Here is a 23,809-nt window from a genome sequence, read left to right on the forward strand (position 1 = left end):
TGGCCCTGGGCCCCCCCAGCCCTGCCGGTGCCCCTCACTCCCGACCCACAGCACTCTGCCCCCTAGTGCCCCTCAGCCCTAAACCACAGCCCCCTGCCCCAGCCCTGCCGGTGCCCCCCAGTCCTGTGCCCCTCTCTCCGGCCCCCCAGGCCCGTGCGGGGGTCTCAGTCTCTCTCTCCCCAGGTCTCGGTGTACATGGAGCGCTCCGAGGGCATCTGCTCCCCGGCGACGGGGGACCGGGTGCGGCGACAGGCCCTGCAGGTCCCGGCCAAGGGGGCACTGGCCGTGCCCTTTGCCGTGGTGCCCATGGGCGCCGCCGACATCCCCGTCACCGTCACAGCACAGGGCAGCTGGGGGCTCGGGGACAGCGTCACCCGGAGCCTGCGGGTGGAGGTGAGAGGGGGGCTGAGCCCCACAGAACCCCCGCCTGCCCCTCCCCCGCCTGCCCCTCCCCAGCCTGCCCCTCCCCCGCCTGCACCGCTGCACCGGCCCCTCCCCATCTGCTCCTGCCCCTCCCCCGCCTACCCCTCCCCCTCCTGCTCCGCTGCACCGGCCCCTCCCCATCCGCCCCTACCCTGCCTGCCCTGCCCCCCGCCTGCCCATCCCCCACCTGCTCCGCTGCCCCTGCCCCTCCCCATCTGCGCCTGCCCTTCCCCCGCCTGCCCTTCCCCCGCCTGTTTCGATGCCCCGGCCCCTCCCCCACCTGCCCCTCCCTGTCTGCTCCTGCCCCTCCCCCGCCTATCCCTCCCCAACCTGCTCTGCCCCCCCCGAGGCATCAGTTCTGACCCCCCCATCTTGCCCCCCCCAGAGAGAAGGTGCTGCCCACCTGGAGGAGATGAGCTACTCGCTGTATCCTGAAGGTGGGTGACCCCCAGGGGGTGGGGGGCAGAGGGAAGTCTCTGAGGGGCTCCATAGGGTGCCAACGGAGGGGCTCTCTGTGGGGGGGCTGCCCCTGGGGTGGGGTTTGGGGGCTGCCTGGATCCTGTCTGACCCCCCGTCCCCACACAGAGAGGCGCAGCCGGGTGCTGGAGGTCCCGGGGGAGCTGCCCCCCGATGCCATCCCCGGCCAGGACTTCAAGATGAGCGTCCGCGTCACGGGTGAGAGAACCCCCCCGCTGCCCCTCCCCCACCTTTCCCATGCCCCCGCTGCCCCTCCCTCATCACCGCCCCCCGCCGCCCAGGTCCTGGGCCCCCCCTCGAGTCCCAAAACCAGAGACTGACTCACTCCCAGCTGCCCAGCACCCCCCCCCATCCCGCCTCTGGCCTTTGTCCCCGTCCCGGGCCAGCCGGCCCCCTGGGCTGCTCCTTGCCCGGTGGTCAGGCGACCGCCTCGGCCGGTCCCTAGGGGTCGCTGCGACCCGGTGACGCCGCGGCCTCCGGCGGGAGCCAGCCGAGAGTCAACGGAGGCCAAACCGCGCCGCACCGGCTCCAACCGGCCCCACGGAGGGGACGTGGGTCCCACCCCACTGGGCAACCAGACGTCGGCCAAGCCATCCCCTCGGACAGCCCGGTTCCCGGGTGTCCCCACCGGCAGCGCTGCCTGGGGGGACGACTGGCTGTGGAAACCAGCTCCCCAGTGAAGGGAAAGGGTCCCTCCATCCCAAAGGCCCGAGCCCCAGATCCAGGTCAACGAACAGATCAGCTCTTACCCCAAATCTCGCGGCTGCCGACCCTTCAGCCTTGCAAATCGACGAGAGAAGAGCTGGAGTCGGTCACGTGGAGTCCATGACCTCCAGCAACGGCCAAGTCCGTGCTTCAGGTGTGGGGCGGGGACGGACGAAGCTGCAGGGTCAAATCCCGGCTCTGGAGAACATCCCCAGGTCCTTCAGCCCTTGGGTCAGCGCTTCCGCGTGTAGCCAAGTCCCTCCGAGGCCAGGCGCAGGACTGGAGACCAGGCGGAGGGTCTCCGGGGCCCTTGAGAGTGTCTTGTCACGTGGCCTCTGCTTCCTTTGTCCCCAAAACCAGCTGCCCGGCACCTGGCTTGGAGGCCCCAGCGTCTGGCCCTTAGGCCTCTCCCCGCCTGCCGGGCTGAGTCCCCCGGCGTGTCCGCTGTGGGTCAGGGGTGTCGCTCATGGGCCGTCATGGGCCACCCCCACTTGTCTGGGGTGTCCCCCAGGAGCAGAGCACCTGTGTGAACTGCAGACAGGCCAGAGCTAACGCCGGCATCTTTAAATACAACGTGACACCTGCACCCAGACGGCATAATCCCAACCGGCCAGCCTCACCCCCTCCGAGACACCGCATCCCACCCCTTTGCACAAGAGCTGGGGCCACGACGGGAGCTTGGTTGCAACCATGTTCTATACGGTCCCAGTTCAAGTCAGTAGCGTGACAGCCACCAACTCGACACCTGAGTAACTCAGAGGGGAAACAGGCAAATACAGTGTTCGGAGAAAACGCTGAGAACATCACCACTTTGTCACTGCCCTGATGCCCCTCCCCCATTCCACTGGATGCCCCCTCCCCATATACCCACCCCACCACATTCCCCCTCCCTGTAGACCCACCCCAACACCACCTCTCCCCGGCCCTGGTGCAGTGTCTGTGGGTTGCTGGGGCTCTATCTCACTCTCCCGGCGTGGTGTCTGAGGGTCGATGACGCTGTCTTGCTCTCCCCGGTGCGGTGTCTGAGGGTCGATGACGCTGTCTTGCTCTCCCCGGCGCGGTGTCTGTGGGTCTGTGGGGCTCTATCTCGCTCTCCCCGGTGCGGTGTCTGAGGGTCGTTGATGCTGTCTCGCTCTCCTCCCGCCGTGGGGCAGCCGACGTGCCCGTGGACACGCTGGACAACTCGCTCTCGCCCACCGGGCTGGTGGGGCTGCTGCAGGTGCCGCGGGGCTGCGCGGAGCAGACGATGATCTACATGGCGCCCGGGCTCTACGCCATGCGGTACCTGGACGAGACGGAGCAGTGGGCCCAGCTGAAACCCGAGCGCAAGCAGGAGGGGCTGGACAACCTACGCGTGGGTGAGCAACCTGGGCATCACGCAGGCGAGGGCAGAGGCGAGGGGGCTGGGTACTGGGGTGGGCGTGGTTGGGGGGGCCTGGGCACCAGGGGCAGGTGAGGATGAGGGCTGAGGGCCTGGGATGGGGGGCTGTACACAAGCCCCAGCTGAGGGCATGGGGCACCGGACCCCAGCTTGCATGCTGGTCCCCTGGCAACATGGGTGCCCCGCAGCCGGCCCCAGCCCTTGCACACACGTGGGCAGCCACCTGCACAGGCCCCCCCCCATGCCCAGCGCACAGACATGCGGATGCTTTTCCCTCCCTCTCCCGCACACCCCAGGCACCAGCCCAGCACGGAGCGCACGGGGGGCCGTGGGCATGGAGGGTGGGGGTCAAACCTGCCAACATGACCCCCTGTCCCATCCCCTCCCCTGCCAGGCTACGAGCGGATCCTGACCTTCCGCAAGACAGACGGGTCCTACGGCGCCTGGCTGCACCGGCCCAGCAGCAGCTGGTGAGCCGGGGCTGGGGGGTCCTGGGGAGGGTCGGGGGGTGGGGGGTCCAAGCCCGGGAGCTCTGTGAGGGGGATGTGGGGGGGGTGTCAAGGGCTGGGGGTTCTGTGGGGGGATCCAATCCCTGGGGAAAGGCCAGGAGGCGTTGAGGGGGGGATCCTCTGCCAGGGGTCCGTGAGTCAGCCCCCCGATCCCGGCCCCCCCAGGCTGACGGCGTTCGTGGTGAAGGTCCTGGTGCTCAGCCGGCAGTACCAGGTCGTGGACAATGCCGGGATCCGAGAGTCGGTCACGTGGCTGCTGGGAAACCAACAGACCGACGGCTCCTTCCGTGACCCGCAGCCCGTCATCCACCGGGACATGCAGGTGACGTTGCACGTGCCCCCCGATGCCCTTGCACGCTCACTGCTGCCTGCACACTGCCCTCACACAGTTGCCTTGCACAAACACATTTGCACATTCACACACATCACTGCCTAACACTCACATTCACACCCTGGGCCTTGCACACCTGATCCCCAATTTTGCATGCTCACTTTCATCTGCACCATCATCCTAACACCCTGCTGCCTTGCACACTTGCATAGTCGCTCCACATCACACGCTCACACTTGTTACACGCTCACCAACTATGTTGCACAACTGCCTTCACACACTCACGGAGATGTTGCACATTCACCCATGCTACTGCATGCACTAGGCCCCTTGCACACTAGCCGGTGTATTGCACAACTGCCCTCGCAGACTTGCCACTGAGTCACACCGGTGCCCCAGTGCACAGGGGCCTGTCATGTTGCCCTGGGACGGGGCTGCCCGTGGGAGCCAGCTGAGGTCACTCAATCAGGGCGAACTGCAAACAGCGCGGGGCAGGCGGATATTCCACTGCCGAGATTTACCCAGCCAGGCCAAAGCAGCCTCTGTCCCACCTCCCTGGGTGCCCAGACGTCCAAACAACGCAGTGCCCTTCCAGTGCCCGGCCTCCGCCCGCCGTCCAGACACGCACGTCAGATGTGATGATGGTCACTGAAAACCTTATCTCGTCACCGAACGGAAAAGGGCCTTCCCACCCCAAAGGATCAGCCGCACACCCAGGTCCAATGAGAACTCGGATCTTACCCAGAACTCCTGCTTCTCGCCAATTCTTGTTAACTAAACTAAAATGTGTTAAAAAAGAAGAGAGAGGCAGTGTTGGTTAAACGGTGGCTATCCAGACAGTCCCGAGCTCAGTTCCTGAGCTCAGACACCGAGCAGAGCTGAGTTTGTAGTGGTCAAAGCCCTTTTAGAAACGGTCCGCAGGGTGCAGTCCAATGTCCGTGTTCGCGGAGACTCCCCAGTGACTGGGGGTCTCCATCCTTGTGGCTCAGGGTTTCCCCCTCGTGAACCCCAAAGCAGATCAGCGATGAAGGAGGATCGGGTCCCGGGGTCTTTATACATTTCCTGCAGCCTTTTGGCCTGAGAAAACAGCAGGCTCAAGTCTCCTCCTCCCAAACATCCCGGCCATTAGCCCGAGGTAATTTATCCCTGAAACCGTTCAGAGCCAGGTCGCCCCAACCTCCCCAGAGCCAGAGCCAATCGCCCTAGTTCCCTCCAGTGTCTCCCCAAACACGAATCCCCCTTTTTTGATCTTTGGATCAAAGCCACGGCCAGAGACGAGCCTCGTTTGCTGACGTCACAAGCCCCAGCTCGCAGCCCCTCCTCCCTCCCAAGGGCCTGCGTGTCGCACCCGGGTTCGGCCCCATCTCTTCCGAAGCCGTCTCTGCGTCCGGGCCTGGGGCCGCTCGGTCGGGGAGTTCAGGAACCCGTCCTGGCCCTGCCCCCGCCAGTGAGAGGCGATCGTACGCTCAGAACGTCGCACACTCCCTGTCATGTTGCAATCCCACCCATGCACACTCGCCGCCCTGGTGTGCAACGTCCAGAGTGCTCTCCTGGCACACACAGGCTAGACCCTGGGCTTGGGGCCCTGCTGGAGTCACACCAACACACAGCCCACGATTTGCACAAGTATTTGCACTCCCATTTGCACGCTAACCCAGCAGGCCGCACACTCACCACGGCACCCCAGGCGCTCCCTTCCTCAGACTCGCGCTCACACCCTGAGCTCTGCCGGCTCACCCGCACAGCCTTGCTCCACGGCCCCTTGGGACTCGCACACTCCGCTCTGCGCGCTCCCCTCCGACCGTGCACGCCCAAACGTGCCCCCTGGCTCCCCCAGCCCCTTGGGACTCGCACGCTCCGCTCTGCGCGCTCCCCTCCGACCGTGCACGCCCAAACGTGCCCCCCGGCTCCCCCAGCCCCTTGGGACTCGCACGCTCCGCTCTGCGCGCTCCCCTCCGACCGTGCATGCCCAAACGTGCCCCCCGGCTCCCCCAGCCCCTTGGGACTTGCACGCTCCGCTCTGCGCGCTCCCCTCCGACCGTGCACGCCCAAACGTGCCCCCCGGCTCCCCCAGCCCCTTGGGACTCGCACGCTCCGCTCTGCGCACTCCCCTCCAACCGTGCACGCCCAAACGTGCCCTCAGCTCCCCCGGCCCCTTGGGACTCACACGCTCCGCTCTGCGCGCTCCCCTCCGACCGTGCACGCCCAAACGTGCCCCCCGGCTCCCCCAGCCCCTTGGGACTCGCACGCTCCGCTCTGCGCACTCCCCTCCGACCGTGCACACCCAAACGTGCCCTCAGCTCCCCCGGCCCCTTGGGACTTGCACGCTCCACTCTGCGCGCTCCCCTCCGACCGTGCACGCCCAAACGTGCCCCCCGGCTCCCCCAGCCCCTTGGGACTCGCACGCTCTGCTCTGCGCACTCCCCTCCGACCGTGCACGCCCAAACGTGCCCCCCGGCTCCCCCAGCCCCTTGGGACTCGCACGCTCCGCTCTGCGCGCTCCCCTCCGACCGTGCACGCCCAAACGTGCCCCCCGGCTCCCCCAGCCCCTTGGGACTCGCACGCTCCGCTCTGCGCGCTCCCCTCCGACCGTGCACGCCCAAACGTGCCCTCGGCTCCCCCAGCCCCTTGGGACTCGCACGCTCTGCTCTGCGCGCTCCCCTCCGACCGTGCACGCCCAAACGTGCCCCCCGGCTCCCCCAGCCCCTTGGGACTCGCACGCTCCGCTCTGCGTGCTCCCCTCCGACCGTGCACGCCCAAACGTGCCCCCCGGCTCCCCCAGCCCCTTGGGACTCGCACGCTCCGCTCTGCGTGCTTCCCTCCGACCGTGCACGCCCAAACGTGCCCCCCGGCTCCCCCAGCCCCTTGGGACTCGCACGCTCCGCTCTGCGCGCTCCCCTCCGACCGTGCACGCCCAAACGTGCCCCCCGGCTCCCCCAGCCCCTTGGGACTCGCACGCTCCGCTCTGCGCGCTCCCCTCCGACCGTGCACGCCCAAATGTGCCCTCGGCTCCCCCAGCCCCTTGGGACTCGCACGCTCTGCTCTGCGCGCTCCCCTCCGACCATGCACGCCCAAACGTGCCCCCCGGCTCCCCCAGCCCCTTGGGACTCGCATGCTCAGATTTGCACACTCACACTCCAAGCCCGCTGCCCCCTCACGCCGTGCACATGCGGATTTGTACGCACGCCCCAGGCCCCGACGGGCACCCCCCAGGGCCCAGGGCGGTGGGGGGAGAGGGGATGTCACTAAGACCCCAGGCCAGGCACATGGGGAACTCACCGCGACCAACCCGCAGGGCGTCCCTCGCACGTGCACCTCGCATGCTCATCCCCGCTCTCTCACCCCCCAGGGGGGCGTCGGGGGGCACCAAGGGGGCGTTTCGCTCACGGCGTTCGTGGTGGTGGCCCTGAAGCAGGCGCTGGGGTTGTACGAGGGGCAAGAAGCCGACCCGGAGCGGAAGGCAGAGAAGGAGGAGCAGCAGCAACGCGTGGTACGGGGGAGGCTGGGGGGGGCCAGGGGGAGCACGTGGGTGGAGATGGGGGGCAGGCTGGGGGGTTACGAGGGAGATGGGGAAGTGGGGGGACTCAGGGGGCTGGGGGGGTCTGTCTGATTGTTGATCTTACCCCCCCCGCAGAAAAGCAGCCTGTCCCGGGCCACACGGTACCTGTCGGCCGGGCCGCACCAGGGGCTGGCCCCCTACCCGGCCACCATCACGGCCTACGCCCTGTCCCTGGCCTCCGACGACGGGGCGGCCATCGGGGCTGCGGACAGCCGGCTCCGGGCGCTCGCCCTGCAGGACACGGGTGCGTCCTGCTGGCTGCAGCCTCTGCCCCCCTGCCTCAGCCTCGCCCCCCCAGCCCCCCTGCTTCAGCCTCGCCCCCCCAGCCCCCCTACCTCAGCCTCGCCCCCCCAGCCCCTCCGCTGCAGCCTCTGCCCCCCCAGCCCCCCTGCTTCAGCCTCTGCCCCCCAGCCCCTCCGCTGCAGCCTCTGCCCCCCCAGCCCCCCTGCTTCAGCCTCTGCCCCCCCAGCTCCCCGCTGCAGCCTCTGCCCCATCCCTGACCTCCAAACTGGAAGAAGCCCCTTTACTCTGCCCTTGGGGGATCTGAGTGAGCCCCATAGAAACCCTTCCTCTGCGCCTCCAGAATGTGTCACAGTGACACCCCCCCAGCGGCGGCGGGCGGTACTGCAGCCCCCGGCTCCCCCCAGCGGCGGCGGGCGGTACTGCAGCCCCCGGCTCCCCCCAGCGGCGGCGGGCGGTACTGCAGCCCCCGGCTCCCCCCAGCGGCGCCGGGCGGTACTGCAGCTCCCAAGGATGGTAAATTCAAGCTGGGTCTCTCTCCCCCCGCAGAGGGGACCATGATGTTTTGGGCAGTGGAGCAGGGTGGGGCCACCTCCGCTTCGGCCATCTCAGTCGAGGCCACGGCCTACGGGCTTCTGCATTTCGTGCTGCGCAACGACCTCTCAAGCGCCAAGAAGGTCGCCCGGTGGCTGATGGAGCAGAGGAACTATGGTGGCGGCTTCAAATCCACACAGGTCCCGGCCAGGACTCCTGGGTTCTCACCCCAGCTCTGGGAGGGGAGTGGGAGCTGGTGGGTTAGAGCGGGGAGTGGGTGAGTCTGGGAGCCAGGACGCCTGGGTTCTCTCCTTGGCTCTGGGAGGGGAGTGGGGGCTGGCGGGTTAGAGCGGGGAGTGGGTGAGTCTGGGAGCCAGGACGCCTGGGTTCTCTCCTTGGCTCTGGGAGGGGAGTGGGGGCTAGCGGGTTAGAGTGTGGGGGCTGGGAGCCAGGACTCCTGGGTCCCATCGCCGGCTGCTTGCAGGACACGGTGGTGGCACTGGATGCCCTCTCCCAGTACTGGATCAACACCTACACCCCGGAAGGGAACACGCTGGATTTAACTTTCTCCAGCCCAGGCAAATCGGGCACCAAGAAAGTCACCCTGGACCGATCCCAGAACCACATCCAGGAAGAACTGCAGGTGAATGAACCCAGATGCCTCCCGTCCCGAGCCAGCCAGTCCCTGCCCCGGGGCCGGATGGGAGCTGGTGTCCCCTTGAGGGGACAGGCCCCGAGCCCCATTCCCCGCCCCCCTGAGCCAGCCACTCCCCACCCCATTCCGTGTCCCCCGATTTCTCCCAGCCCATGGGCTGAGAGGTGGTTTAACAACCCCCCAGTGTTGCCCTTGGTTTTACCATTTTATTTGACACCCCCCCCACTTCTTCCCCCCAGTTCTCCTTGGGCGACAGCCTCCAAGTGAAGGTGGAAGGGAAAGGAAAGGGGACCCTGACTGTGAGTAACACAGGCCTGGGGGCGGGGTCAGGACGCCTGGGTTCTCTGCCTGGCTCAGGGAGGGGAGTGGGGTCTGGTGGATTAGAGCTAGGGGACTGGGAGCCAGGACTCCTGGGTTCTCTCCCCGGCTCTGGGAGGGGGTGAGAGCGGGTTGGGGGAGGGGCTGGAAGCCCGGACTCCTGGGTTCTCTCCCTGGCTCTGGGAGGGGAGTGGGGGCGGGTGGTTAGAGTGGGTTGGGGGAGGGGCTGGAAGCCCGGACTCCTGGGTTCTCTCCCCGGCTCTGGGAGGGGAGTGGGGGCTGGTGGGTCTGAGCAGGGGGCTGGGAGCCAGGACTCCTGGGTTCTCTCCCCGGCTCTGGGAGGGGGTGAGAGCGGGTTGGGGGAGGGGCTGGAAGCCCGGACTCCTGGGTTCTCTCCCCGGCTCTGGGAGGGGAGTGGGGGCTGGTGGGTCTGAGCAGGGGGCTGGGAGCCAGGACTCCTGGGTTCTCTCCCCGGCTCTGGGAGGGGGTGAGAGCGGGTTGGGGGAGGGGCTGGAAGCCCGGACTCCTGGGTTCTCTCCCTGGCTCTGGGAGGGGAGTGGGGGCGGGTGGGTCTGAGCAGGGGGCTGGGAGCCAGGACTCCTGGGTTCTCTCCCCGGCTCTGGGAGGGGGTGAGAGCGGGTTGGGGGAGGGGCTGGAAGCCCGGACTCCTGGGTTCTCCTGGCCGGCTGCCTGCCTTTGCCCAGGTGCTGAAGCTGTACAACGTGCTGGAGCTGCACAATGGCTCCTGCCAGAGCCTGGGGCTGGAGGTGACGGTCAGCGGGGACGTGCGCTTCGAGGGTGAGTCTCCCCGGCGCGGGACGGGTTCCCGGGGCGCCCGAGGCTCCGCCCCCCGGCCAGGGCCCGCGCGTTAGGCCTTCTCATTTCCCCATTGGCGTGGGGGGCGGAGCTTCCAGCGCTGCAGCGAGGCCCCGCCTCCTCCGTGGCGTCCACGCGCTTAGGCCACGCCTGTTAAAGGGCCGGCCCCCACTTCCCGGGCTGATGCTGCGGTTTGTGCCCCGCAGTGGACGAGGAGGATGACTATGACTACGACTATGAGGGGGAGGCCCCCGCGGCCGAGGCCCCGCTTCACCCCATCCACTGGTTCGACGCCCGGCGCCGGCGCCGCAGGGAGGCAGCCGACCCCCGCAGGCGCGACAAGGACGTGGCCTATTCCGTCTGCATCTGGTGAGTCGGGACGCCAGGGCCGCGGCACTTCTGCTGGGGGGCGGGACTTCCTGTTGTCCCTGTGCTGTGGGGGGTGGGACTTCCTGTCTTAGCTTCATTCTAAGGGGTGGGACTTCCTGTTGTCCACGTGCTGTGGGGGGGTGGGACTTCCTGTCTTAGCCTTATTCTAACAGGGGTGGGACTTCCTGTTGGCCATGTGCTGTGGGGGGGGGGACTTCCTGTCTTAGCCTTATTCTAACAGGGGTGGGACTTCCTGTGTTAGCCTTATTCTAACAGGGGTGGGACTTCCTGTCTTAGCCTTATTCTAACAGGGGTGGGACTTCCTGTGGTCCATGTGCTGTGGGGGGGTGGGACTTCCTGTCTTAGCCTTATTCTAACAGGGGTGGGACTTCCTGTTGTCCATGTGCTGTGGGGGGGGTGGGACTTCCTGTCTTAGCCTTATTCTAACAGGGGTGGGACTTCCTGTGGTCCATGTGCTGTGGGGGCAGGGCTTTCTGTCATACCGTAACTCTTATGGGGGCGGGTCTGATGTATCCATGTGGGGGCGGGACTTTCTGCCTTAACCTCCTTTCCGTTGGTGGCGGGACTTCCTCTATGTCCATGTGCTACAAGGACACTGACACGGGGGGCGGGACTTCCTGGTGTCCCCCCCATGCTTACGGTGTCCCCTCCCCCGCAGGAGGCAGCCGGGCTCCCGTCTCTCCGGCATGGCTATTGCCGACATCACCCTGCTGAGCGGCTTCCAGCCCCACATGGACGACCTCGACAAGGTCGGGGGCCCCCGATCCCCCCACTCCCCCGTCCATCCCCCCACCTTGGCCCCCCTCCCTCCTCTCGCCTGCCTGATGCCACCTTCAGACACTCATGCGCCATCACCCCCCGTAGGGGGCGCCCTGCCCCTCTCCCTAGAGGGGGCCATGTCTCAGTGGGGTGGGGAGAGAGGGGCTCTGAGTGGCTGTGTGTGGGGGGGAGGGGCTGTGGGGGGAGGGGCTGGGTGTCTGTGTGGGGGCGGAGCTGGGGGATGTCTGGGGGGCCGTGTCAGGCATGTGTAACCCCCTCGTCCCCCCGCAGCTGAAGGACCTGGCCGATCGTTACATCAGCCACTACGAAGTCCAGGGCCAGAGACTTCTGCTCTACTTCGAGACGGTGAGAGGGGGCAGGGAGGGGTATGGGGGGCTGAGTGGTGATGGGGGACAGGAGGGAGGGGCCCCCTGGGGTGCTGCAGTTGCAGTGGGGGGAGTTGGGGGGCTGAGCGGTGATGGGGGACAGGAGGGAGGGGCCCCCTGGGGTGCTGCGGTTGCAGTGGGGGGAGTTGGGGGGCTGAGCGGTGATGGGGGACAGGAGGGAGGGGCCCCCTGGGGTGCTGCAGTTGCAGTGGGGGGAGTTGGGGGGCTGAGCGGTGATGGGGAACAGGAGGGAGGGGCCCCCTGGGGTGCTGCGGTTGCAGTGGGGGGCTTGGGGGGCTGAGCGGTGATGGGGGACAGGAGGGAGGGGCCCCCCGGGGTGCTGCGGTTGCAGTGGGGGGAGTTGGGGGGCTGAGCGGTGATGGGGGACAGGAGGGAGGGGCCCCCCGGGGTGCTGCGTTTGCAGTGGGGGGAGTTGGGGGGCTGAGCGGTGATGGGGGACAGGAGGGAGGGGCCCCCCGGGGTGCTGCGGTTGCAGTGGGGGGAGTTGGGGGGCTGAGCGGTGATGGGGGACAGGAGGGAGGGGCCCCCCGGGGTGCTGCGTTTGCAGTGGGGGGAGTTGGGGGGCTGAGCGGTGATGGGGGACAGGAGGGAGGGGCCCCCCGGGGTGCTGCGGTTGCAGTGGGGGGCTTGGGGGACTGAGCGGTGATGGGGGACAGGAGGGAGGGGCCCCCCGGGGTGCTGCGTTTGCAGTGGGGGGAGTTGGGGGGCTGAGCGGTGATGGGGGACAGGAGGGAGGGGCCCTCTGGGGTGCTGCGGTTGCAGTGGGGGGAGTTGGGGGGCTGAGCGGTGATGGGGGACAGGAGGGAGGGGCCCCCCGGGGTGCTGCGGTTTCAGTGGGGGGGTCTCTCCCGGTGTCTGACCCCCGTCCCGCCCCCCAGGTCCCCCAGGAGCGGGACTGTGTGGGGTTCCGGGCGGCCCAGACGGTGCCCGTGGGCCTGCTCCAGCCGGCCAGCGCCAGCCTCTACGACTTCTACGAGCCAGGTGGGGAGGTGGGGGGGCAGGATGGGGGGGCAGGGGGAGGAGTTGGGGGGCAGGATGGGGGGGTAGTGTGGGGGGCAGGAGGGGTCATATGGGATACATGGGAGTGGGGTGGGGAAGGGGGCACATGGGGGGCAGTGGGGCTCCAGCCGCCCCCACTGGCCCCTCACCCCCCACCTCTCCCCCCAGCCCAGCAGTGCAGCATCTTCTACACGGCCCCGGCCCGGAGCAGGTTCGTCTCCGCCCTGTGCTCCAAGGAGGTCTGCCAGTGCGCCGAAGGTGAGACCCCGCCTGCTCGCCCCCCGGGAGGGAACCCAGGCGTCCGGGCTCCCAGCCCCCCTGCTCTAATCCACTGGACCCCCTCCCCTAGCCTGGAGAGAACCCAGGAGTCCTGCTTCCCAGACCCCCCTGCTCTACCCACTAAACCCCCCTCCCCTCCCCAAGCTGGGAGAGAACCCAGGCGTCTGGGCTCCCAGCCCCCCGCTCTACCCACTGGACCCCCCTCCCCTCCCCTCCCCTCCCCGAGCCAGAAGAGAACCCAGGAGTCCTGGCTCCCAGTCCCCCCCACTCTAACCCACCAGTCCCCCCTCCCCTCCCCGAGCCGGGAGAGAACCCAGGAGTCCTGGCTCCTAGCCCCGCCTGCTCTACCACTGGACCCCCCTCCCCTCCCCAAGCCGGGGTTGGGAGGGAACCCAGGCGTCCTGACCCATCTCCCCCGCAGGCGCCTGCCCGCAGCTGAGGCGGACCCTGAAGGACGAGATGACGGAGGCCAGTCGGACGGAGTTCGCCTGCTATAGCCCCCGGGTGCAGTATGGTACGGCCCCCCTGGCCCCGCCCCACGGGCCCCCCTGGCCCCGCCCCATGAGCCCCCACAGCCCCGCCCCACCGGCCCCATGCCGCAGCCGGCAGGGAAGATGTGGGTTGGTTCGTCGTAGAAACTCCTCTGTTAACGCCGAGTGCAGGGAGCGGCAGCGGTGTGGGTCAGCCCCACAGACCTGGCTCGACCCCCAAGTCCCCAGCAGCCCCTCCTTCCCCCCACCTCGGGCTCAGCCCGGCCTCCTGCCCCGGCCTTTGGCCAAGCTCCCGGGAAAGTCTGGGGTTGACTGCCCCCAGCCCATAGGAAACTCCCTTCCCCCACCCTGTGAAACATGCAGCATGTGGGGAAACTGAGGCACACACCATGTTTGTGCAAAATACTATGAAAAATTCCCATTTGGTCTCAGCGCCCCATCACCCCACAGACCCTGACCCACAGCCCCCCACAACCCTCCGAGCAGCCCCAGGGCGCAATACGGGATGGGGGAGGGGCTGTGTGACCCCTCCCCGCGCTGACCCCCACCCCTTCCCCCAGCGTACGAGGTTCGGGTCCAGCGGCTGGAGGAGCTGAGCGGCTTCCGGTCCTACGAGGCCGAGATCCTGGAGCCCCTGCAGTTCAGTGAGTGGGGGGGATTGTGGGGGAAGGGGAGGGGGATGAGCTGGGGGGAGGGGGAGTGAGTTGGGGGAGAGGGGATTGTGGGGGGAGGGGGAGTGAGCTGGAGGGAGTGGGGGATGAGCTGGGGGGAGGGGCGGGGAAGGGGTTGGGGTGCCCGGGGAAGAAGGGAGCAGGGTGACCCCCCATCTAACCTCCCCCCCCCAGCGGAGGACGTGGGGCTGCAGGCTGGGCAGAGCCGCTTGTTCCTGGTCCGGGGCTCGTGCCGGATCCGCCTGGGGCCGGGCAGACGCTACCTCCTGATGGGGCAGGACGGGGACACCCGGGACCCCCAGGGCCGGTGAGTGCGGGGGGTGGGGGGGAGCGGGGGGGACGTATCGGAGGCAGAGAGGGCGGGAGGGCGGGGGGCAGAGAGGGCTCCATGGGGGCAGTGGGGCGGGGGGCAGAGAGGGGTGGGGGTCGCCCAGGCCCCCGCTGAGCCCCACTGCCCCCCCAGCCGCCGGTACCTGCTGGACGCGGCCGCCTGGATCGAGGAGCTGCCCGACCCGAAGCAGTGTCAGGCCACGGTCAACCGGAACCGCTGCGCCCAGCTGCGGGCCTTCGCCGAGGGCTACGGGCAGCACGGCTGCAAGGTCTGAGCGCCCTGCTCTGCCCGCCCCGGGACCGCCTGGATCCGCCCCGGGACTGCCCCCGCCCGCCTGGATCCCCCCCGGGACCGCCTGGATCCCCCCGGGACCGCCTGGATCCCCCTGGGACCGCCCCTGCCTGCGTGGATCCGCCCCGCCCGCCTGGATCCCCCCTGGGACCGCCTGGATCCCCCCCGGGACCGCCCCCCGCCCGCCTGGATCCGCCCCACCCGCCTGGATCCGCCCCGGGACCACCTGGATCCGCCTGGATCCGCCCCGGGACCACCTGGATCCCCCTGGGACCGCCCCTGCCTGCGTGGATCCGCCCCGCCCGCCTGGATCCCCCCCGGGACCGCCTGGATCCCCCCCGGGACCGCCCCCGCCCGCCTGGATCCGCCCCGCCCGCCTGGATCCGCCCCGGGACCACCTGGATCCCCCCGGGACCGCCCCCGCCTGCCTGGATCCGCCCCAGGACTGCCCCCGCCCGCCTGGATCCCCCCCGGGACCGCCTGGATCCCCCCGGGACCGCCTGGATCCCCCTGGGACCGCCCCTGCCTGCGTGGATCCGCCCCGCCCGCCTGGATCCCCCCCGGGACCGCCTGGATCCCCCCCGGGACCGCCCCCCGCCCGCCTGGATCCCCCCCGGGACCGCCTGGATCCCCCCCGGGACCGCCCCCCGCCCGCCTGGATCCGCCCCGCCCGCCTGGATCCGCCCCGGGACCGCCTGGATCCCCCCCGGGACCACCCCCGCCCGCCTGGATCCCCCCCGGGACCGCCTGGATCCCCCCCGGGACCGCCCCCGCCCGCCTGGATCCGCCCCGCCCGCCTGGATCCGCCCCGGGACCGCCTGGATCCCCCCCGGGACCGCCCCCGCCCGCCTGGATCCGCCCCGGGACCGCCTGGATCCCCCCCGGGACCGCCCCCGCCCGCCTGGATCCCCCCCGGGACCGCCTGGATCCCCCCCGGGACCGCCCCCGCCCGCCTGGATCCGCCCCGGGACTGCCCCCCGCCCGCCTGGATCCGCCCCGCCCGCCTGGATCCGCCCCGGGACCACCTGGATCCCCCCGGGACCCGCCCCCGCCCGCCTGGAACCGTCCCTGGGACCGCCCCCAGAACCACCCCTGCCCACCTGGAACTGCCCCCGGAACTGCCCCACGCCTGGAACGACCCCCAGATTAGAACCGGGCCCCCAACCTGCCTGGAACTGCCCCCAACCCAGATCGGAACAGCCCCCCCAGCCCAGATTGGAGCTGCCAACCTCCTCCCCCAGCCTGGCTCGGGTCAGAACCGCTGGCCCAGCCGGACCGGGACCCCCCATTCCTGGAGCTGATTGGAATAAAACATGTTTCCCCCTGACTGCCGTGTCGGCTCCATTGAGGGCTGAACCCAGTACCCCCTGCCCTGCCCCCCATCACTGACAGTACCCCCTGTTCCCCCCACCCCTGCCCACCGGCACCCCTTGGCCACCCCCCTGTCCCCCTCTGTTCCCCCCACCTGCTGTTTCCTCAGCCCCCCCAATTGACTCCCATTCGGTGTCTGGCTCCCCGTTTATTCCAGCGGGGGGCTGAGGGGGTTGGGGCGGGGGCCCCCTGCCCAGTCTGTGAGCATCACTTCGGGGTGGATCCTGCAACAGAGCAGGGGACAGGGGACTTCAGGCACCCGGACGCCTGGGTTCGGTAAAGCTCCTTCCCCTCCCCCGACCCTGCTCCAGCTTTGGGGGACTTCCCCGACGCCTGGGGCCAATGACATCTCTCCCCTGGACACGTGGGTCCTCTCCACTTCTCCCCCTCCCCTCCCCCCCTCGGATACCTGGGTCCTTTCTGCGGCGGGTGAGCCCCACGCCGACCCCCCAGGGCTCCGAGCAGCGAGAGGTTCAGAGCCAGCCAGATGCAGAGAGCCGGGACCCAGCTGTTTGGGGTGGCGACACCTTCAGGTGGGCAGGAGCAGAGACCTGGGGGGGGGGCAGGAGAGGTGTCAGCCCCCCAGGAGATAGGAAAGACCCCCCACATCCAATGGGGCCCCGGACGCCTGGGTTCTATAATAATCAGACGATCAAATAGGAGCCCAAAGCCCAGGCTCGACAAAGCCCAGGCTCACCCTCCTCAAGTGGCCCCCATGGGGGAGGGGAGTGTCCCGGACGCCTGAGTTCGCTCACCTTGGACCTGAGACACAAGCAGGGAAACCAGGGTCCATCCAGCCCATTTCATCCTCGGGAGAGACCCCCCCAGGCCTCGCCCCCCACGGTGAGGTCATTGCTAGGCAGCATTGTGAGGTCATCAGGATGATGTCACTGCAAGCGCCGGCTCCTCACTCCCGACCCGCAGCCCCCTGCCCGCCCAGCCCTGGGCTCCCCCCAGCCCTGCCGGTGCCCCTCACTCCCGACCCGCAGCCCCTGCCAGCCCAACCCTGGGCTCCCCGCCCTGCCGGTGCCCCTCACTCCCGACCCGCAGCCCCCTGCCAGCCCAACCCTGGGCTCCCCGCCCTGCCGGTGCCCCTCACTCCCGACCCGCAGCCCCCTGCCCGCCCAGCCCTGGGCTCCCCCCAGCCCTGCCGGTGCCCCTCACTCCCGACCCGCAGCCCCCTGCCCGCCCAGCCCTGGGCTCCCCCCAGCCCTGCCGGTGCCCCTCACTCCCGACCCGCAGCCCCCTGCCAGCCCAACCCTGGGCTCCCCCCACTCTGCCGGTGCCCCTCACTCCCGACCCGCAGCCCCCCGCCAGCGCTGCCCTGGGCTCCCCCCAGCCCAACCCTGGGCTCCCCGCAGCTCTGCCGGTGCCCCTCACTCCCGACCCGCAGCCCCCCGCCAGCCCTGCCCTGGGCTCCCCCCAGCCCTGCCAGTGCCCCTCACTCCCGACCCGCAGCCCCTGCCAGCCCAACCCTGGGCTCCCCGCAGCTCTGCCGGTGCCCCTCACTCCCGACCCGCAGCCCCCTGCCAGCTCTGCCCTGGGCTCCCCCCAGCCCTGCCGGTGCCCCTCACTCCCGACCCGCAGCCCCCTGCCCGCCCTGCCCTGGGCTCCCCGCCCTGCCGGTGCCCCTCACTCCCGACCCGCAGCCCCTGCCAGCCCAGCCCATGGCTCCTCCTCCCCCCTCCCCAATCTCAGGGGGTTTGTGTGTTTGTGGCCCCCAGGCACCTAGGTTCTCTAGAAGCTTGTGCTGTGGGTGGTCGCGGCGTGTTGTGTGTTGTACGGGGGGGTCTGTGTGTGTGTGTGGGGGGGCATCGTAGCTGTGGGTGCGGGACGTGGTGGGCCATGGGGTGATGGGCCGTGGAGTGTGTGGGGTGCGGCGCCGTGGGGCCTGGGGGGTGTGAGGTGTGTGGGGTGCCGGGCTGTGGCGCTATGGGGCCTGGGGGGCGTCCAGTCGGGTGTGGGGCGGATCCTGGCTCTGGTGCGTGGTGTCACGGAGTCCCTGGGCGATGCTCTGGAACTGCTCCCCGTGAAGCCGGGCAGGACTCTGGGGCAGTCGCCTTTCTGGGAGCAGCCTGTCTGCAGGACACACAGCTCACCCAGCTTCCACCTTCCTGGGTCTGACCTCGGAGCATTCAGCCTCCTCTGCCCCTCCATGCGCTTCCCCCAGCGAGTCCGCCCAGGTGGGGTCCTGGGGGGCCAGAGCGTCCTGCCCCCCAACTCCGCAGTCAGACGGGACTCTCAGCCAGCCAGGAAAACAGAAGGTTTATTAGACGACAGGAACAAGGTCTAACACAGAGCTTGTAGGTGCAGAGAACGGGACCCCTCAGCTGGGTCCATTTTGGGGGGCAGTGAGCCAGACAACCACGTCTGCCCTTCACTCCATGTCCCAGCCAGCCCCAAACTGAAACTCCCTCCAGCCCCCCTGCTCTGGGCTTTGTCCCTTTCCCGGGCCAGGAGGGCACCGGATTCCTTTGTTCTCCAACCCTTTAGCTCTCACCTCCCAGGGGGGAAGGGCCCAGGCCATCAGTTGCCAGGAAACAGGGTGTCGGCCATTCTCTGTGTCCAGACCCCTGCACACACCTGCCCTCCAGGGCCCTGCAATGATCATACACCCTTACCCCACCCCCTAGATACTTAAGAACTGCCTAGGGGAAACTGAGGCACCCCCACACTATTCAGAGGAAACATTAAGAACAGGCCCACTTCGTCACACGTGGGCCCTGCCCAGCTCCATGTGACCCAAAGGGAAAGTGAAAGGACCCAGCGAGGCCGACGGAGTCACAGGAAGACGTGGGACAAGCAAGGCCCGGCCTCCCAGTGACCCCCAGAGACCCCCAGTCCCAGCACCTGCCCCCCACATGGACAGAGACAAGGCCCCCCCGGAGCCACACGGGGGCTTCGCCTTCGAGAACTGCCTGAGGTGAGACACCCCCTCCCCTTGCAGAGACAGACAGGCCCCCCACATCCTGCCCCCGGACACCTGGGTCCCTCCTCAGACCACCCCCCGGCCCTGCATCCACACAGGGCTCGACCCCCAGAGCCTCAACCAGCAACACCCTGAGATTGGAGAGCAAAAGTGAAACACAAAATCTGCCCCCCATCCCGCAGCTCTGCCGGGCCAGCCCTGCCCCCCAAGCTCTGCCGGTGCCCCTCACTCCCAACCCGCAGCCCCCTGCTAGCCCGGCCCTGGGCCCCCCAAGCTCTGCCGGTGCCCCTCACTCCCAACCCGCAGCCCCCTGCTAGCCCGGCCCTGGGCCCCCCCAGCTCTGCCGGTGCCCCTCACTCCCGACCCGCAGCCCCCCGCTAGCCCGGCCCTGCCCCCCAAGCTCTGCCGGTGCCCCTCACTCCCAACCCGCAGCCCCCTGCTAGCCCAGCCCTGGGCCCCCCCAGCTCTGCCGGTGCCCCTCACTCCCGACCCGCAGCCCCCCGCTAGCCCGGCCCTGCCCCCCGAGTTGGTTGTCGTGGAACGATGCCCCCGGGGAAGGGCCGATGGGAGCGGAGGACGGGCTGGGATTGCCCTGAGGGGGGCATGTGCCTACCATGGGGTGGGTCACACCTGTGGCTGGCACCCCCCGGCGGGGAAGGGCCCCATGTCCTATCCACCCCCACAGTGGTGCCTCCTTACCCCACCCAGGAATGCGGCTCTGGCGAAGGCTGGGGGCCCCCAGGGTTTCCTGCCCCCCAAGGCCAGGAAAACAGGAACGACCATCGCTGGCCTCATCTACAAGGTGATGGGATGGGGGGGCGGCGGGGGCTGGGAAAGGGTGGGGGGTCTGTGCCAGGGGCAGGGGGGCTGGGATAGGGGGCTGGGGCTCCAGGATGGTGGCAGGAGGGGTTGTGGCCACGGAGCTGGGGGTGTGTGCAAAGGGGAGGTGTGGGGCTGGGACAGGTGGGGGAACTGGGGGGGTCAGGTATGTGATATTGGGGGTCTGTCCCAGGTGGGGGTGAGGGGCTGGAAGCCTGTCCCAAGGGGAGGTCTGGAGCCGGGGACAGTTGTGGGGCTGGCTATGGGTCGCTGACCTGCCCCACATCTCCCCACAGGAGGGGATAATTCTCGGGGCCGACACTCGCGCCACCGATGACATGGTTGTAGCTGACAAGAACTGTGAGAAAATCCATTACATCTCACCCAACATCTAGTGAGTGACCCCCGAATACCCCCCGGTGCCCCTCACTCCTGACCCGCAGCCCCCTGCTCCCCCCAGCCCTGCCGGTGCCCCTCACTCCCGACCCGCACCCCCTGCCAGCCCAGCCCTGCCGGTGCCCCTCACTCCCGACCCGCAGCCCCCTGACCCCCCAGCCCTGCCGGTGCCCCTCACTCCCGACCCGCAGCCACCAGCCCCCCCAGCCCTGCCGGTGCCCCTCACTCCCTACCCGCAGCCCCCTGACCCCCCAGCCCTGCCGGTGCCCCTCACTCCCGACCCGCAGCCCCCTGCCCCCCCCAGCCCTGCCGGTGCCCCTCACTCCCGACCTGCAGCCCCCCCCAACCCCCGCCGGTGCCCCTCACTCCCGACCCGCACCCCCTGCCAGCCCAGCCCTGCCGGTGCCCCTCACTCCCGACCCGCAGCCCCCTGCCCCCCCCCAGCCCTGCCGGTGCCCCTCACTCCCGACCCGCAGCCCCCCCGACCCCCGCCGGTGCCCCTCACTCCCGACCCGCAGCCACCAGCCCTGCCGGTGCCCCTCACTCCCGACCCGCAGCCCCCCCTGACCCCCCAGCCCTGCCGGTGCCCCTCACTCCCGCCCCGCCCCCTGTCTCTCTCCCCCAGTTGCTGTGGGGCGGGGGTGGCGGCTGACGCCGAGGTGACGACCCAGATGCTTTCGTCCAACATGGAGCTGCACTCGCTGGCCACCGGCCGCCCGCCCCGGGTGGCCACCGCCTGCCGCTTCCTCAAGCAGATGCTGTTCCGGTGAGGGGCGGGGCATCGCCGCGTGACATCACAGCGTGACATCAGCACATGGGGAGGGGCATTGCAGTGTGACATCACGCCATGGGGTGGGGCATTGCGACACGGGGCGTGACGTCACGGCGTGACATCAGCACATGGGGTGGGGCATCGCAGTGTGACATCACACCATGGGGTGGGGCATTGCGACACGGGGCGTGACATCACGACGTGACATCACGGCACAGGGCGGGGCATCGTGACATAACTCAGCGGGGGCTAGGGCCAGTGTGGCTGTGACCTCACAGGCTCCGGTGTGATGTCACTGGGGTGGGGGTGATGTCACAGGCTCCGAGAGTGTCTCCTCCCCACCCCAGGTACCAGGGTCACATCGGGGCGTCGCTGATCCTGGGGGGCGTCGACTCCACCGGGCCCCACCTGTACAGCGTCCACCCCCACGGCTCCACCAGCAAACTGCCCTTCACCTCCATGGGTGAGCGGGGGGGGGCAGGGGGCTGGGTGGGGATGGGCTCTTTGGAGGGAGGGGCAGGTGTCTGTGGGGGGAGGACCGGGGAGGGGCTGCGGATGTCTGGGGGGGAAGTCTATGGGGCTGGCTCTGACCCCTCTCCCTGCCCCCCAGGCTCTGGGGCTGCGGCGGCCATTGCGGTTCTTGAGGATCGGTTCAAGCCAGACATGGAGGTGAGGGGGGGCCTCAGGGACCCAGGTGTCCGGGCTGGGTGGGTGGGGGTGGGGTGGGGCCAGGACTCAGGCATCTGGGCAGAGGATGTGGAGGCGGGGTGGGGCGGGGCAAGGACCCAGGTGTCCGGGTGGGGAATGTGGGGGTGGGGACCCAGGTGTCTGGGCGGGGTGTGTGGGGGTGGAGCAAGGACCCAGTCATTTGGGAGGGGTGCGTGGGGCGAGGCTCCAGGCGGGGGATGTGGGGGCAGGGACCCAGGTGTCCGGGTGGGGTGTGTGGGAGTGGAGTGAGGACCCAGGTGTTGGGGCAGGGGATGTGGGGGTGAGGACCCAGGTTTCCGGTTGGGGTGTGTGGGGGCGGGGCAAGGACCCAGGAGTCCAGGAAAGGTGTGTGGGAGTGGAGTGAGGACCCAGGTGTCCGGGCAGGGTGTGTGGGGGCGGGGCAAGGACCCAGGTGTCTGGGCAGGGTGTGTGGGGGCAGGGCAAGGACCCAGGAGTCCAGGCAAGGTGTGTGGGGGCGGGGCAAGGACCCGGGAGTCCGGGCGGGGTGTGTGGGGGCGGGGCAAGGACCCAGGTGTCCGGGCGGGGTGTGTGGGGGCGGGGCAAGGACCCAGGTGTCCGGGCAGGGTGTGTGGGGGCGGGGCAAGGACCCGGGAGTCCGGTTGGGGTGTGTGGGGGCGGGGCAAGGACCCGGGAGTCCGGGCGGGGTGTGTGGGGGCAGGGCAAGGACCCCGGAGTCCGGGCAAGGTGTGTGGGGGCGGGGCAAGGACCCAGGTGTCCGGGCGGGGTGTGTGGGGGCGGGGCAAGGACCCAGGTGTCCGGGCGGGGTGTGTGGGGGCGGGGCAAGGACCCCGGAGTCCGGGCGGGGGTGTGTGGGGGCGGGGCAAGGACCCAGGTGTCCGGGCGGGGTGTGTGGGGGCGGGGCAAGGACCCAGGTGTCCGGGCGGGGGTGTGTGGGGCGGGGCTCCGGGCGGGGACCCAGGCGTCCGGGCCGGCGGGCTCACCCCTCTCTCCCCCCAGCTGGCGGAGGCCCAGGAGCTCCTGGCCGACGCCATCACGGCCGGGGTGCTGGGCGACCTGGGCTCGGGGAGCAACGTGGATCTGTGTGTCCTCACCCGGGGGGGGGCCCAGATCCTGCGCCCCTTCCGCACCCCCATCGCCCGCGGGCAGAGGTGAGAACCCCCGGGGGCACCACGTGGCGGGGACCCAGGAGTCCGGGGCAGAGGGGGGGGGGTCGGGGCGGACGGGGTGGGGACCCAGGAGTCCGGGGCGGACGGGAGGGGCGGGGACCCAGGAGTCCGGGGCAGAGGGGGGGCGGACGGGGCGGGGACCCAGGAGTCCGGGGAAGAGGGCGGGGTCGGGGACGGAGGGGGCGGGGACCCAGGAGTCCGGGGCGGACGGGACGGGGCGGGGACCCAGGAGTCCGGGGCAGAGGGGGGGGGTCGGGACGGACGGGGCGGGGACCCAGGAGTCCGGGGCGGGGGGGGACGTGGGGGCTGGGGCGGGGACCCAGGAGTCCGGGGCGGGGGGGACGTGGGGGCTGGGGCGGGGACCCAGGAGTCCGGGGCAGAGGGCGGGGTCGGGGACGGACGGGGCGGGGACCCACGAGTCCGGGGCAGAGGGCGGGGTCGGGACGGACGGGGCGGGGACCCAGGAGTCCGGGGCGGGGGGGACGTGGGGGCCGGGGCGGGGACCCAGGAGTCCGGGGCGGGGGGGCCGGGCCGGGCGCTGGCTGACTCCCACCCCCGCAGGCAGGGCCGGTACCGGTACCGGGCCGGCACCTCGGCGGTGCTGAGCGAAGCCGTCGCCCCCCTGCGGATCCAGCTGCTGGACGAGACGGTGACCGGGATGGACGTCGACTGAGCGCGGCCGGCGCGGGGGGGCCCCGAGATCCCGCCCCCCCCGGGCACCGCTCCCCCGCCGAGACCCCGACCCCCCCCGGGCACCGCCCCCCCGCGGAGATCCCGCCCCCCCCGGGCACCGCCCCCCCCGCGGAGATCCCGCCCCCCCGGGCACCGCCCCCCCGCGGAGATCCCGCCCCCCCCGGGCACCGCTCCCCCGCCGAGACCCCGACCCCCCCGGGCACCGCCCCCCCGCGGAGATCCCGCCCCCCCGGGCACCGCCCCCCCGCGGAGATCCCGCCCCCCCGGGCACCGCCCCCCCGCGGAGATCCCGCCCCCCCCGGGCACCGCTCCCCCGCCGAGACCCCCGACCCCCCCCGGGGCACCGCCCCCCCCGCCGAGACCCCGCCCCCCCGGGCACCGCCCCCCCCGCGGAGATCCCGCCCCCC

The 23,809-nt window shown here is 70.2% G+C and overlaps 2 protein-coding genes across 5 annotated transcripts in view; both read left to right on the forward strand.

Moving 5' to 3' along the window:
* Positions 1-15,208, forward strand: part of LOC140904582 (complement C4-B) — a 32,726-nt gene extending 17,518 nt beyond the window's left edge. For 3 of the 4 annotated variants that reach the window (XM_073327010.2, XM_073327013.2, XM_073327011.2), the window contains 21 exons: positions 184-393; positions 809-860; positions 1,009-1,098; positions 2,760-2,963; positions 3,381-3,456; positions 3,661-3,817; positions 7,176-7,316; positions 7,461-7,629; positions 8,175-8,359; positions 8,644-8,802; positions 9,054-9,113; positions 9,837-9,930; positions 10,155-10,317; positions 10,997-11,087; positions 11,389-11,463; positions 12,383-12,485; positions 12,672-12,761; positions 13,204-13,296; positions 13,834-13,917; positions 14,119-14,251; positions 14,408-15,208. In XM_073327010.2, coding sequence (XP_073183111.1) covers positions 184-393; positions 809-860; positions 1,009-1,098; positions 2,760-2,963; positions 3,381-3,456; positions 3,661-3,817; positions 7,176-7,316; positions 7,461-7,629; positions 8,175-8,359; positions 8,644-8,802; positions 9,054-9,113; positions 9,837-9,930; positions 10,155-10,317; positions 10,997-11,087; positions 11,389-11,463; positions 12,383-12,485; positions 12,672-12,761; positions 13,204-13,296; positions 13,834-13,917; positions 14,119-14,251; positions 14,408-14,549 — 2,571 coding nt within the window. In that variant the 3' untranslated portion in view covers positions 14,550-15,208. The remainder of the gene's footprint in view (positions 1-183; positions 394-808; positions 861-1,008; positions 1,099-2,759; positions 2,964-3,380; positions 3,457-3,660; positions 3,818-7,175; positions 7,317-7,460; positions 7,630-8,174; positions 8,360-8,643; positions 8,803-9,053; positions 9,114-9,836; positions 9,931-10,154; positions 10,318-10,996; positions 11,088-11,388; positions 11,464-12,382; positions 12,486-12,671; positions 12,762-13,203; positions 13,297-13,833; positions 13,918-14,118; positions 14,252-14,407) is intronic. The other variant, XM_073327014.2, reaches the window with a different exon arrangement.
* A 3,340-nt stretch (positions 15,209-18,548) lies between these two features.
* LOC140904581 (proteasome subunit beta type-7-like) lies at positions 18,549-23,470 on the forward strand. Its single transcript, XM_073327009.2, has 8 exons — positions 18,549-18,860; positions 19,575-19,668; positions 19,982-20,079; positions 20,707-20,847; positions 21,201-21,316; positions 21,464-21,522; positions 22,540-22,691; positions 23,271-23,470. Exons 1-8 carry the CDS (start codon positions 18,799-18,801, stop codon positions 23,380-23,382), a joined length of 834 nt encoding a protein of 277 aa, XP_073183110.2. The 5' UTR covers positions 18,549-18,798; the 3' UTR covers positions 23,383-23,470.
* Positions 23,471-23,809: the final 339 nt, after the last annotated feature.

The sequence above is a fragment of the Lepidochelys kempii genome, chromosome 14, assembly GCF_965140285.1.
Source record: "Lepidochelys kempii isolate rLepKem1 chromosome 14, rLepKem1.hap1, whole genome shotgun sequence".
NCBI classification, from domain to species: Eukaryota; Metazoa; Chordata; order Testudines; family Cheloniidae; genus Lepidochelys; species Lepidochelys kempii.

Coding starts and splice junctions, on each gene's coding strand:
- LOC140904581 (XM_073327009.2), top strand. CDS start 18,799: ATGGACAGAGACAAGGCCCCCCCGGAGCCACACGGGGGCTTCGCCTTC. Junction 18,861..19,574: donor GCCTTCGAGAACTGCCTGAG/GTGAGACACCCC, acceptor TACCCCACCCAG/GAATGCGGCTCTGGCGAAGG. Junction 22,692..23,270: donor CCCATCGCCCGCGGGCAGAG/GTGAGAACCCCC, acceptor CCACCCCCGCAG/GCAGGGCCGGTACCGGTACC.